The sequence below is a fragment of the Ziziphus jujuba genome, chromosome 5 (assembly GCF_031755915.1).
Source record: "Ziziphus jujuba cultivar Dongzao chromosome 5, ASM3175591v1".
Taxonomy (NCBI): Eukaryota; Viridiplantae; Streptophyta; class Magnoliopsida; order Rosales; family Rhamnaceae; genus Ziziphus; species Ziziphus jujuba.
Window position 1 is genome coordinate 10,571,277 of NC_083383.1, and position 13,098 is coordinate 10,584,374.

Consider the following 13,098-nt stretch of genomic DNA (forward strand, 5'->3'; position numbering starts at 1 on the left):
CTCTAACCACCTCTACATATAAGTAACTTTAGAATAACTTTAAAACAGTAGCCTATATAGAGGCAAAATTGGCAAACTACTACTGGAGCTAGTGAAATTACAAGAGGTAAAATAACTGTAAAATTTCTACCAATTTTTGTTTTGCCCCTATTTAATATTGTTATTATAGCCTGTTATTACACAATGTAGCCCATTATAAAATCCATATGGTGGACGTGCTATGGCATTACTTGCATGCTTATCTTATAATGGATATTTTATGTCCCATTAAACGTGGAAGGAAGGATATAATAGAATAAGTCTATTCTAACAAAATTATAGATATAATATGTTGGGAATATAGTTCGCAATCTATGTTAGGTGTTTGATGATCTGGTAGGTGCTAAGTGTTGCTATTTACCGAAGTAGGACTTTAATATTAACCCATTAATTGTGGTGATATTCTTAGTATTTAACACATTACTAGGTGCTCTTTGTATATTTATATACTAAAGTAATATTATATTGGAGGTACGCTGATATGTCATTAGGTACCAAACATAAGATATAATCTAGGTTCTCAACAAATCAAAAAGGTATATATATATTTTGTTTTTATATTTTATGTAAGTTGGTTTTGAAGAATGTATTTTATATAAGTTATAGAGACGATAGATGGCATCGTCGAAGCGACTCTTGGGTCCAGATATTGTAATCCAACTACGTTGTATAGCCTGGTCCATATTACACAGGCATGTACAGCTAGCCCAAAGATGCTATCTTTTTAGATTGGGCTTGACAAGCAGGTTAGAAGCCCAAACTTTAACTATACACCGGGAAATCAACGGCGGTTATAAATTACGCAACCTTTGATAATGCTCACCTTATGTATGACGTCAGCCAGTTAACGAGTTCGTAATTCATTTTTTAATTTTTGTTTTTAATTTTTAATTTTTTTGTAATTTTGGGCGTAGAAGCGGCGTATAACAGGAAGCACAAGGGTCATACAAATGTATCATATAATATAAATTAGAATAATACTATTCGTAAGCATTAGCATCATTATTTTGCCTTGCCTCCGTGTAGTGATATATATAAAAATTATTTTATAATGTAAAAAAATTATTATTTTTAATTTTAATAATGTTTCTTCTATCAACCAAGAAGCTGTAGAAGGATCGAAACCAAACCGCTTTTCTCAATTGCTGGACAATTTTTCGGGAGTCTTATCGGAGAAACCCCCGATCCTTTATTAGGGTTTTTCGGTTTCTTCATTCATTTACCGGAGCTTCATCGTTCAATGGAGTCTTCTCTGGCTTTTCACGACGGCAATATCTACGATTTTCTTCAGTCTCGGTACCTCGACGTTCGACCTGTATGTTCATTCTGTTATGTATTTTTTTATTACTTAAGTAATTTTTGTTAATTCAATCGGTTTTTGATTTTAATCTTTTGAAGTCTGATTCGTCTGGTGCATTTTTTGAGTTGTGAACTCACGAGACTACACTGCGTTTATTTATTTATTTATGGTTAGAGTGTTTTGTTTTTGAGGAATAAATTTGGATTAATTTAATTTCAAATACGAAATAGGTATCTATTTAATTGAATCGGTTTTGTCGATGTTGATTATACTTCTTAGCTGACTGCCATAATTTGAATTCTATTCTCGTGTGTAGTGGAATTCTCTTTAGGTGTCTCTTTTTATTATTTATTTATTTATTTATTATTATTTTTTTTTTTTGAGCTTGGATGAAATTAGTTCGTGTGTCTAAAATTAAGTGAACGGGAAATGAAAGGCAGAGTATTTTTCATGCTTAATTTCAAGAAAGAAAGTATTTTCTTGCTTCACAATGTAACTTCATTTCTGAATATTTTTTGCAAAATGTGTTTTTGAATTTTTGAGATGCGGAAGTAATATATAGGATGTCTAGCAAATACAGTTTTGTTTTAAGAGAATTAAAGATTTACTTTTCTAATCCTTGAGACGTTTCTGAGGCACAAACAGCTTCAAACATTTAGTTTAGACGATAAACGAAAATTATGAATTCCTGATTTGATGCATTTCCTTTGAAGCTTTGAATAATTGGATATGGATTGAGTTATCTTTGAATTATCCAGAAGGTGTTTTATGTAGCTAATATGTAAAATTGCTTACTTTGCAAGGTGAATATACTTTTGTTCTACGATTGTTATCATGCTATTATTTTGTTTTATTTTTTCTTTTCTCGGTTTTATTTATTTATTTTTTTTCTTTTTTAATTAAGATACTTTATCTGCCGAGTACACTGTGACTAAGCTTGCTTGCCTAAAACAAAACCTGAGCCTAAACGGTGCTTTTGTTTTTAATATCTTCTATTTTTTGCTAGGTAGGCTCTAATGTGTTTTGACGGACTGATGTCAAGTGTGCATAGTTGCAATATATCATATTACTCTATGGGTGATTGATTATCTTTACCATAGGTTTCCCACTGGGCAGCAATTAAAACTTTTCTTATTGGGTTTTTTTGTAGGATGTTAATTCCAGTTTGCATATGCATTCATCATTGGTACGGAGACTTTCTCAAGAAAAAGAATTAGAGGTTGGTATTAATTTAGATCTTCGTTGACTGTGATATTGCGATCCTCTTTTTTAATATGAATCTGTAATTTGGCATTTATGCATAAGTTTTAAGTATTTTCCCCCTGTTCTATATGACATGTTGTAGATTGTGTTTTATGTTCTCCTTCAGCTAATGTTCTTCTGCCAAAGTTTATAGTAAATACATTGAATGTCAAGTCCAGCATAAAGTATGGTATTGCTCTACGTAAATTTATGTGGATGAGTCCTGAAAAAAAGGATTATAGTAAGCATTGAGATGCTGTTGCATTAAGCCATTAGCATTGCAATTTTCAACTATTTCTAGCTCCTTGATGGGAAAGAGTTTAACCATTATCTTTTTCAAAGACAGAAGATTGGCTATAAAAAAAAGCCTTGCTCGTTAACACTTCATTGAGTTCCGTTTATCATACTCATGAAATAAATAATTTCATAATCTGTAAGAGGACTTCTTCTGATCCTTGGCATTTCTTGGGATGGACTATATTGGGAAAATTTTGATTTGATAAAAAAAAAAAAGAAAATCTCTAAGCCAGAAATATTTTCTCTCTCTCAACAGGGGCACCAAGGTTGTGTTAATGCAATTGCTTGGAATTCCACAGGAACACTTATGATATCTGGATCAGATGACACACGGGTATGATATTTTCATATTAATAAATTGAAAAAACAATTTGTTCAGACATAAGCAATAGCACTATTTAATATTTGTTGATGCTTCTAGTTTTGCATTATTTTCTGCAGATTAATATTTGGAGCTACTCTGGCAGAAGCCTTCTGCATTCTATAGAGACTGGGCATTGTGCAAACATATTTTGCACAAAATTCATACCAGAAACTTCTGATGAGCTTGTAGTCTCTGGAGCTGGAGATGCAGAAGTAATATTCTGATGTTGGAAAATTTAATTGATAGTTGTTGTTTGCTTGCGTATAAACTTCAACTGTCTCTCTTTAAAAAAAAAAAAAAAAAATGATTGTATATTGCACTTGCTGATGCTTTTGCAGGTTCGGCTGTTTAATTTATCTCGTTTAAATGGGAGAGGAGAGGAGGACAATGCTATTACTCCATCAGCTATGTATCAATGTCACACTAGAAGAGTAAAAAAATTAGCTGTAAGATTTTTATCAAGTAGAAAATGTTTAGTGCTATTTTGAACTTGTATTGTTATGAAAAAGAAATCAATTTGAATTGTTTTTGTCCTGTTTGGTGAAATATTAGTTCTGTTCTCCACTTTTGAATGCATTTCCTCCCTTTTGTTGCAGGTTGAAATTGGAAACCCTAATATGGTATGGAGTGCAAGTGAAGATGGCACTTTGAGGCAGCATGACTTTCGAGAGGGCACTTCTTGTCCTCCTGCTGGATCTTCCCACCAAGAATGTCGCAATGTTTTGGTATGCTTTTTTGTTGGAATTATTCATTTTATATCTTGCTAATTGACGTCTCAATTTGTTTTTGTTAATTATTTGGCTATCTTTCTTTATTGTTCTTTATGTTTGCAGGCTTGCATATTTGCATGTGAATTTAATATAATAAATAAAGCACACATTAAGCTAATAACTTAACAAAAAGTATACACAAATACATAAAGTATCTCCTGCTTATTTGTTATTATTTAAAACCTGTTATAAAAGTGAACATAGCTGTAAGTTTAAAAAATAATAATAAAAATAGTATAAAAAAGAAGCAAATTGCATATTGGAACTAAACCCCTCATGTTGTCTCATCATGGACATAAAATTGATGCAGGTACCAAAAAACTTGGCTGAGTGAGCCTATTTATAGAGAAGCTTTTTGTGAATTATCTTTTGAATTCAAATGACTAGTAGACAGGAGTTGGTAGAACAGCATTTAAACTAGATGGGGGACAACTTTAGGGAGTGGAAGAGAGACCTTGGGGTTAATGGAAAGGAAAAGGAGGTAACATTTGATAGCCCTGTTTAGTGTGTGAATGATTGGAAAAGGGTAGATATGGGTTTTTTTATAAGGTTAGCTTATGTTTAACAGAAGCATACAATTGAAATTAAAAACGGAGTTTCTCTTCTTGCCTATAAATAGTAAACGTTTTGCCCCTGAACAATGTTTTGCTAATTCTGGTGGCTCTGCGTTTTGGAAATTGAATATATGATTTGCTTGGGGTAAAATTAAAGTTGATTGTTTTTTAAAGGGAAGACATGGATACAGAGGAACTTAAGCAATATAATTATTTTTGCAATTTCATAAATTTTTTATTAGGAATTCATTTCAACTTCTTATTTATTTATTCTTGAATTGTGTTCTGGTTGACCTTTGGCAGTCTGGCTAATATATTTAGAAGTTTATCTCCAATTGCATTGAAATCTTTTCCTTGAAAGTACTTATAAAGGTTTTGTATCTATATGTATTTGTCAGTTTTGAAAATGAGGTGCTTTCTGAATGGCAGCTTGACTTGCGGAGTGGAGCAAAGAGGTCACTAGCTGATCCTCCCAGACAAACCCTTGCTTTAAAATCTTGTGATATCAGTACTACTAGACCTCACTTGCTCCTTGTTGGTGGGAGGTACCTTGTTGTCGATTCTTTTGCATAATGTTCTAATATCTTAGGGCCTTCTTTTGCTGCTGATATGTTGTTCTGGATGTTTGCAGTGATGCGTTTGCACGTTTATATGATAGAAGGATGCTGCCACCATTGACATCCAGTCAGAAAAGGATGTCACCTCCTCCCTGTGTTAACTATTTTTGTCCAATGCATCTTTCTGACCGTGTTAGTTCATAGCTCATCACTATGTTAATTCTGCACTGTCTATGTTATCACTCGTTTTAGTGGGATTCTCGTTCTTAACCTTTTCTTATCACATTGCAGTCTCTCTTTATCTCTCTCTCTCTCTCTCTCTAACTGATTATAACCATTGTTTTCAGATTTAATTATTAATTATCTTATTTATATATTCCTAGCTGCTTAATCATACAACCATGCATGAGAATTATAAAACATTTATGTCATTACTTTTAGTTTAGTAAATCACTATTGGAGTTTGAACTTTTAGTTCTTGTGTTCTTATCTTTTTCAGGGACGCTCAAGCTTACATCTAACTCATGTTGCATTTAGTCCAGACGGGGATGAGGTCCTCCTAAGTTATAGTGGGGAGCATGTCTATTTGATGGATGTAAATTGTGGTAGGCTTGTCACTGTTCAGACTTTAGTTTTTATGTTATGGAATGTTGTTATGCATTAGTCTTTTATATTTTTGAGAAACCTTTCTAATTGAATTGGCAAGCTATGATTTTTACGAGATACAGCTTTAGAGTAGGGCATTAGGGAAAATCATTGGTATTATTCATTAGATTTGAATAATGTGCTTATTTCTTTTATTCATGATTTGTTGATGTAATATTAAAACTTGACCTTTTCCTTTTTTGTAAGAGCAAAAGCTTATTATAGCAGACTGGTCTTGCAAAATAACAATACTAGTGCAGAATTGAAACTTTACAGGAAAGCGAAGGACAGAAAATTTTAGCCAAGTAGAGAAAGCCATATCAAAAAAATGGCAAGAATCTAAAACATCCTAAAGGATTTAACTGACAAGTTGTAAGATCTAGTTGCGTCTTTTCATCTTCCAGATTCCCTCCCCTACTATTCCCAACTATGTTACCCAGACTCTTCACTTTACCTAACCATTTGCTTGTCAGACAGATCGACATGTGGACCCTGGTTGGAGACTCCAAAGTAAAAATTGTCAGTTGTTAACGTGAAATTTCTGGTGAAAGTTTGTAGGTTAAAGAAAGTGCTTCCAAATTTTTTGTTTAAGATTTAAAGCTGGTGCAACCCCAGAACATACCCTGATGGAGAGTTTTAAACATTAGATTTTCTTTATAAGTTTCCTTCTTTTTCCCCTTAGTTATTAGTCGGTGAAGACCTGTTTTAATAGTTTCTGCAATTTGCAGCTGGTGGGAGTGCTATGCATTATACTTCAGGAGATGTTTCCCAGCTTATGAGCTTCTCTCCTGTACTCGGTGGAGCAGAACTACATAAACCAACGTCCGATGTCTTCCCAAAGTATCTTTCTAAAAGGAGAAATGCTGCTAGAGTATGTATTATTATTTAGTTACTTGCATTTTATTTCCTGGTAAAAGTGGTCATGAATTTTATTATTGTTGTTGTCAATCTTATAATTTGTTAAATTTCAGCTAGTTTAACATGGTTTTTTCAGCTTGACAAGTGCAGAAAACTAGTTCAACTAGCTCAAAGATCCTTAGAGGAGGGGACAAATTATTATTATGGTATTGAACTCTGCAATGAAGTTTTGGATGGTTATGGTCATGATATTGGGCTTGCGCTGAAGCATGAATGTCTCTGCACTCGTGCTGGATTATTGCTCAAGGTTCTTAAACTTTGATGTTTAGTTACATGATATTGGATTATGTTCCATTTGTTTATTTACTAGTGCTTACATTTGTTTGTTTAAACTTTTTATGTCTCTTTTTATGCCAGCGGAAGTGGAAAAATGATGCTAACATGGCTGTTAGAGACTGCTATAATGCTCGAAGAATTGATAGCTCATCTTTTAGGGCACATAACTACATGTCTGAAGCTTTATCACAGGTAATTCTTGTTTGTGCTTATATAAAACATATAATCTTAAGTACGAACCAATTAAGAAAAGGGTGGGAGGTCAATGTTCAAATAGGAAATGTGCTCTAGCATGTAGATGAAGTTAACAAGGAATCGTTGAAAAAAAAAAAAAAAAAAAAGAATTAAGTATTTTTATACTCACCCCAGAGGTGGACGGCAAAAGTAGCATGCATAAGAACCTCATATCATCGAACCTAGTCAATGTTCCGATCCATCCCCTAGCACTGTTTTGGACAAAAGAAGCTACTTTTCCTCCCAAAAAAAAAAAAAAAAAAAAAAGGGACTTTTAAAAGTGGGACCTCTCATTTTGAAAGACTTAATCGTCGAGTAGGGAAGGACACCTTCCTGTCTGATGCGTGTAGATGTACTGGTTGTAGCCATTTTATTTTGGTGGCCCATGGCTGCCAGTTTCTCTGCATGTACTGTGTATGACACGATTATCCAGTATGAAATGCTTATTCTCTGAATTTTTGTTCGGTTCTATCTATTCAAATGATCCATGATACCTTGCTTAAAATTGCCAATTATGCAGCAGTTCTCTGGTTGGGATCTGCCTAAAAATGCTAAATCATTAGATTTATGGTGAAGCAGAGTTGTTTAGTTGCTAAAAAGCTCATTTAGATTTATGGCTGAAGCTGAAGTAACTTTTAATCATGCAAATTATTATCCTGAATGTGTTATTTTGCAGTTGGGCAAAAATAAAGAAGCACTAGATTTTGCCCATGCTGCTTGGTGTTTGGCCCCCTCCAGTTCTTTAATCATGCAAATTATTATCCTGAATGTGTTATTTTGCAGTTGGGCAAACATAAAGAAGCACTCGATTTTGCCCGTGCTGCTCAGTGTTTGGCCCCCTCCAGTTCTGAAGTAGCAGAAAGAGTGGAGAGTATAAAGAAAGATCTTGCTGAAGGTTTGTGGCTTTTTTAAATGGGCGATGCATTCTCTTTTGGTCTACTTTGGTGATCAGGCTCCGTTTTATGTTTCAAAAATCTAATTAGTTAATGTTTTGTAATCTGTCTAGAATGCTTAAGTTACCTTTATGTTTTTAAAAAATTATAAGTCTCTCATTAGTTTAGTTTGAACATTTTTTTCAACTTTATGGAAATTACATTTAGATGATTAATTTTCACTTAAACATTTGATTACTAAACAATATAATAACCACTTATTTTGCAAAATTACAGATCCAAAATTAGTTTTCGTTACACCAATTTGACTTTTTGAACTATATGGTTAGATGTTTAATTTCCAGTGATTTGTTTGCAGTTGAATTTGTAGTACCTTACTAGGATATTAGCCTATATAAAAGTTTAAACTTTTGGAAATGGGAATTTACCACAAGTCTACAGAGATCCATATTTTGAAACCAATAATATAAGATCAAATCAAATGATCTATCTTCATGAGAAAGTGTTGTGTTAAAGTGGCATTGTGCTTATAATATAAAATAATATTTTGAGAAACAGGCATTTTTTTCAGTATAAAGTTGATGGTTGTAATGTTAAAAATGTTTAGGTTATGATTTTGAAATTTAGGTTAGAATGAGACATCGGACATCTACTTGTAATTTTGCATTTTCTTTTGTTGCCAAGTTGGGGGTTGTGAGTGTATTGAAGGGAAAAGAGAAAAAGCTGAACAAGCCTTATAACTCTTTTTCTTTTTTATTGTTACTATCTAACCGAATTGCATGGTTGCATGGCTAGCTGAAGCAGAAAGAAATAATAAGGGAAATGATGGAGCACCTAGGTCTGAACCTCGAGGGGGAAGAGTTCTATCATTGAGTGACATACTTTACCGAGCTGAGGCCAATAGTGATGCTTCGCAAGATGGTCCTAGATCTGAAAGAGAAGATTCTGATTACGATGAGGAATTGGAGTTGGATTTTGAAACGTCAATCTCGGGTGATGAAGATCATGATGCTGAACCCAACGTTTTGCATGGAAGTTTAAATCTGAGAATTCATAGAAAAAGTGATTCAGCTAGAGAAAATGGAGGGGCAAATGGCTTGTGTGGATCACCTTCATCGTCATCTCATAATGAAAGACATCAGGTTCTTTTTGTACATGTTGACATAAATTAAGTTATTGCCGTTTGTATTAAATACAATTTTAAGAAGAAACTTTGACCAAGGATGAGAATTATAAAAAACTAAAGCATAAGCCTGCTTAAAATTTTGGACAGACATGGCTATTTAAGGAGTGTTAATGTTTGTAGAAATTAGATGGGCATTAATGGGTCTGATTTTGTACGAAAAGGGAATGAATTAGGGTTTCTAGGAGTCAAGTAAAGGAGGAAACTGTTATTCGTCAGTTATGCGAACAGTGTATGTGACTGTTAACTAAGAAACTTGATAAAAATAGTGGAGCCAGCAACAGGAACGTAGAATTAGGAGAGTGTAGAAATTCCCAAATATGATGACTTAATCTCGAGAAAAGACACTTTGGATTGTTATAAATCCTAGACATCTGGATTTTTTTTTTTTCTGTACTGCACCCTTCTCCTGTCCGTTGCTTAGATTGGTTTTTCAGCCAACTAATTTCCATATTTTTGTTAGTTGAATAGTATATTATATATCTTTAATTGAATCAATTAATTATTAGTTCAATTTGTTCCCATTTGCTCTGCTTTTGTTTATACTGCAGCCTGAGGCAGTTATTGACATGAAACAAAGATATCTTGGCCACTGTAATGTTGGAACTGACATAAAGCAAGCTAGTTTTCTTGGTCAAAGAGGTACTTTTGATTGTTTTTTTCATCTTCACAAGAGGATTATGCCATGAAAGTTAACTAGTTGATGCAATCCCTGAAGTTAAGTTCTTTACTATATGGACTGATTCTATCTAGAATTAAAATGTATATTTTTCCTATAACAATATCACCATTTCATCAAGGAACCATACTGTCACCAGTAATCTCTCTCTCTCTCTCTCTCTCTCTCTCTCTCTCTAAACACACACACACACACACACACACATATATTTCTTATACTGAAAAAATCTAGTCCTTAATGATGGGTATTGACAGAATCACTTTAATAGTACTGGTAGAGATATTTTTTCCATGTTGATGTTTATTTTATTGAGTTGCAGGTGAATATGTTGCGAGTGGAAGTGATGATGGAAGATGGTTTATCTGGGAAAAGCGAACTGGTAGATTGATAAAAATGCTTCATGGAGATGAAGCTGGTAAATTTATATCCTACCTCAAGAAAAGTGACTTCTGTAGTATTTCCTTATTAACCACTGAAGGTCTACTCTCCTTGTTCCTGTGCAGTTGTCAACTGTGTGCAGTGCCATCCTTCTGATTGTGTTGTGGCAACCAGTGGGATTGATAACACAATAAAGGTGAGTTTTATGAGAGGGGATCACAATTTTTTTTCCTTTTCCATTCTCTCTCGAGGGAGGAAGAGGTGGTGATGTGTCAAGATTCATTCTGAAATTTAATGGTACATTGTTCTAGATTTGGACTCCAAGTGCTTCTGTTCCATCTATTGTAGCTGGTGGAGCAGCAGGACCAGAAACTTCGGACTTTCTGGTTGCCATGGAAGGCAACCAACGCAGATTATGCCGCAATCGTGAAGCTATCCTGTAAGGCTTATGAAATCTTCAACTGTAATGTGAATTCCTCTGTGTTTTAAAGAAGAAAATGAAATGATAAATAGGAAGGTTTTTGCATATATGGTTTCTTTAGTTGTCTCAATATTTGTGGAATATTGATAACACAAATGTGAACCCTGCCATCCCATTTGGAGCTGGAAATATATATACATCCTGAATTGTCGTCATATCTTACATCTTGCTGCAGATGCATTTGAAGCTTTACTTAGCTCTACCTGCATCCCTCATTTCAGCCAGTCTTTTTAAACTTTTCCTTATCCTCATAGCACGTTCAAGAAAGAATTTTCTTTGAAACCTTTTCTTCTTTCATTCGTGGTGCAGTGTGCTAGAAACTTAATACCGGTCATGTAGTTCTGTTACACATGGCTAATTCTTCTTCATCGATTCATCTTTTGTAGTATACCTATTTGGTATATAACCGATTATAACTCATATTCTTTCATTGTTGCGATGGGAAGTCTGAGTCCGAGTTCAAAGATAAATAGGCAAGTTATGTAATGGTTCCCAATTGGTATAGAAGAAGCCAATACATTAAGTCTTTTTGGCTTAGCTGACTCATTTAATTTGTCAATTTTTTTTCTGCCACATAAAAGGACCAAATTCTTATACTTTTGTTGATTGATTGTTGGACTGCACAGTGAACCTGTCTGAGGCATGCATGTGTGTACTTTCCACGAAATATTGTTTTAAGTTATGGCTTTGGTCAGAACCTGATGTATTTATTGATTTCATGCCTGAAATGTTTTCTTATCATAACGGCTAAGCGATGTTAGGTGCAGGCCCTTTGAAATTCTGGAGCGGTTTCGGATGCATGAGTTCACTGAAGGAAGCTTGCGTCCTTTTGAGTGTGCTCAGAGCTAATCAGGTTTCTACCAAAGCTTGTTAGGTACTAAAACTCTTCAACTTTTTGTCCTTGCTGTCCTTTTACATATTTCTTTATCTCTGAAGTTTGTTAGGCTAGTTTATGTATGACACAATTTTGATTTGAGGTTATATGCTTCATGTTTTCTGTGTTGATTATCCTTCAATCTCTATGTATGAGTATTTTGTAGTTCTTGTCGTCTGTTATCATTTATATCTGAATTTTTGAAAAATTTTCCAAAAATTATGCTCTCCCAGCTTTCTTGGAGTAGTTCCTTATGGTTAAGGAGTACATATGGCACTATTGTAATTCAGTGGTATAGCATTTATATTTGACGCTTAGTTATCTGATATGTTCAGGATACTAAAAATAGACAGTTTTGACGAAAAGCACATATTGGTACTGAATTTTCCCTTCGCATCATTGCAGATTAGTTATCAACCATTGTAAATGGATTGGTTGCGGTTTTGAGTTATGGCAAGGTTGGGGAAAGCTGGTATAGCAAACTGTTGTTGATGATCATGGAGAATCTAGTTGCCCGTGTATAAGCGGTTGGGGCACCCCAAATATTAAGTTGAAAATAAAGAGGTCATCATTGCATAATTTTGTTCGTTTTTTCTCCTTGAGCATTTGGCTTGCTGATAAATTTATTGAAAACAATACTGTATAGCAGAGAGGAAGCTCACTAGAGCCTGCTTGAGCTTCCTATTGGTACCTTTTTTTTTTTTTTTTTTTTTTTTGGGCGGGGTAATATTATAGTGCACTTTTTTGCTCAGTTTGTACAGAATAAGGGATCTAGAAACGCTGGTATAAATCTTTATATAGTTCGCTTGTAACGGGCATGATTGCCCCCACTTTCCTCCTCGTTATTTGACCAAACAGAGTTTCCTTTTTGGCTATCAACTGTTTTGGTTGTGTTTTGATGTTATAGTAATGGAAATGGCTTGTGAGGAATAAAATTGATGAATTTGGAGATCTCTAATTCCGTATTAAGATAGTTGAATTTATGAAGCAATGAGGTGTATTACGGTGGAGCTTTTCAATGAATCTCTTACAAGGAAGCCTGGGCATTGTTGTATATTTGGTTTAAAAATATTTCATTTAATGAATGGAGTAAAGATGAAAACTTTGAAAAAAAAAAATTTGCAAATTCTAGTTTCTAAGGTTTTGTCAATTAAGAAAATATGAATAAAACAACATTAAAAGCATGATAAGTTTTTCTAGAATTTTTTGTTATTTCATGGAATAAGATTTTAATTCACTTTTTAATGATTATTTTTATTTCTTCAGGGATTCTAAACATGAAGATTAATGGATGATCTATCTTCAGTGAAATTTTATATTTTGTTTTATATGGACAATGCAAGGGTGGGAAGAGTCGAGAGAGAATATTTTGTACGGGTTTAGGTGGTTAAAGAATATAATATAGTCAGTAGGT

General features: G+C 33.8%; 1 protein-coding gene across 9 annotated transcripts; it reads left to right on the forward strand.

Annotated features, from left to right (window-relative positions):
- The first annotated feature begins 1,019 nt into the window (after positions 1–1,019).
- On the forward strand, positions 1,020–12,642 carry LOC107411143 (protein ALTERED SEED GERMINATION 2). Of its 9 annotated transcripts, none has more exons than XM_048475940.2 (20): positions 1,020–1,354; positions 2,490–2,558; positions 3,135–3,212; positions 3,320–3,454; positions 3,581–3,688; positions 3,839–3,967; positions 4,996–5,111; positions 5,198–5,315; positions 5,623–5,728; positions 6,497–6,639; positions 6,763–6,933; positions 7,044–7,154; positions 7,980–8,091; positions 8,885–9,231; positions 9,824–9,914; positions 10,271–10,366; positions 10,455–10,525; positions 10,678–10,768; positions 11,572–11,684; positions 12,020–12,642. In XM_048475940.2, the coding sequence occupies exons 1-19, from the start codon at positions 1,280–1,282 to the stop codon at positions 11,682–11,684; spliced, it is 2,280 nt and encodes a 759-aa protein (XP_048331897.1). In that variant the 5' UTR covers positions 1,020–1,279; the 3' UTR covers positions 12,020–12,642. The 9 variants fall into 9 exon arrangements, with proteins under 9 accessions (XP_048331897.1, XP_048331899.1, XP_048331896.1 ...); XM_048475942.2 differs by having other exon boundaries at positions 11,578–11,684; XM_048475939.2 differs by having other exon boundaries at positions 1,021–1,354; positions 12,090–12,642.
- The last annotated feature ends 456 nt before the right edge of the window (positions 12,643–13,098 follow it).

Bases quoted from the DNA above. Each gene is read 5' to 3' on its own strand.
- LOC107411143 (XM_048475934.2), top strand. From the start codon at position 1,280: ATGGAGTCTTCTCTGGCTTTTCACGACGGCAATATCTACGATTTTCTT. The intron at 3,968-4,995 runs GTATGCTTTTTT...TCTGAATGGCAG, and splicing joins AAGAATGTCGCAATGTTTTG to CTTGACTTGCGGAGTGGAGC. The intron at 9,232-9,823 runs GTTCTTTTTGTA...TTTATACTGCAG, and splicing joins CTCATAATGAAAGACATCAG to CCTGAGGCAGTTATTGACAT.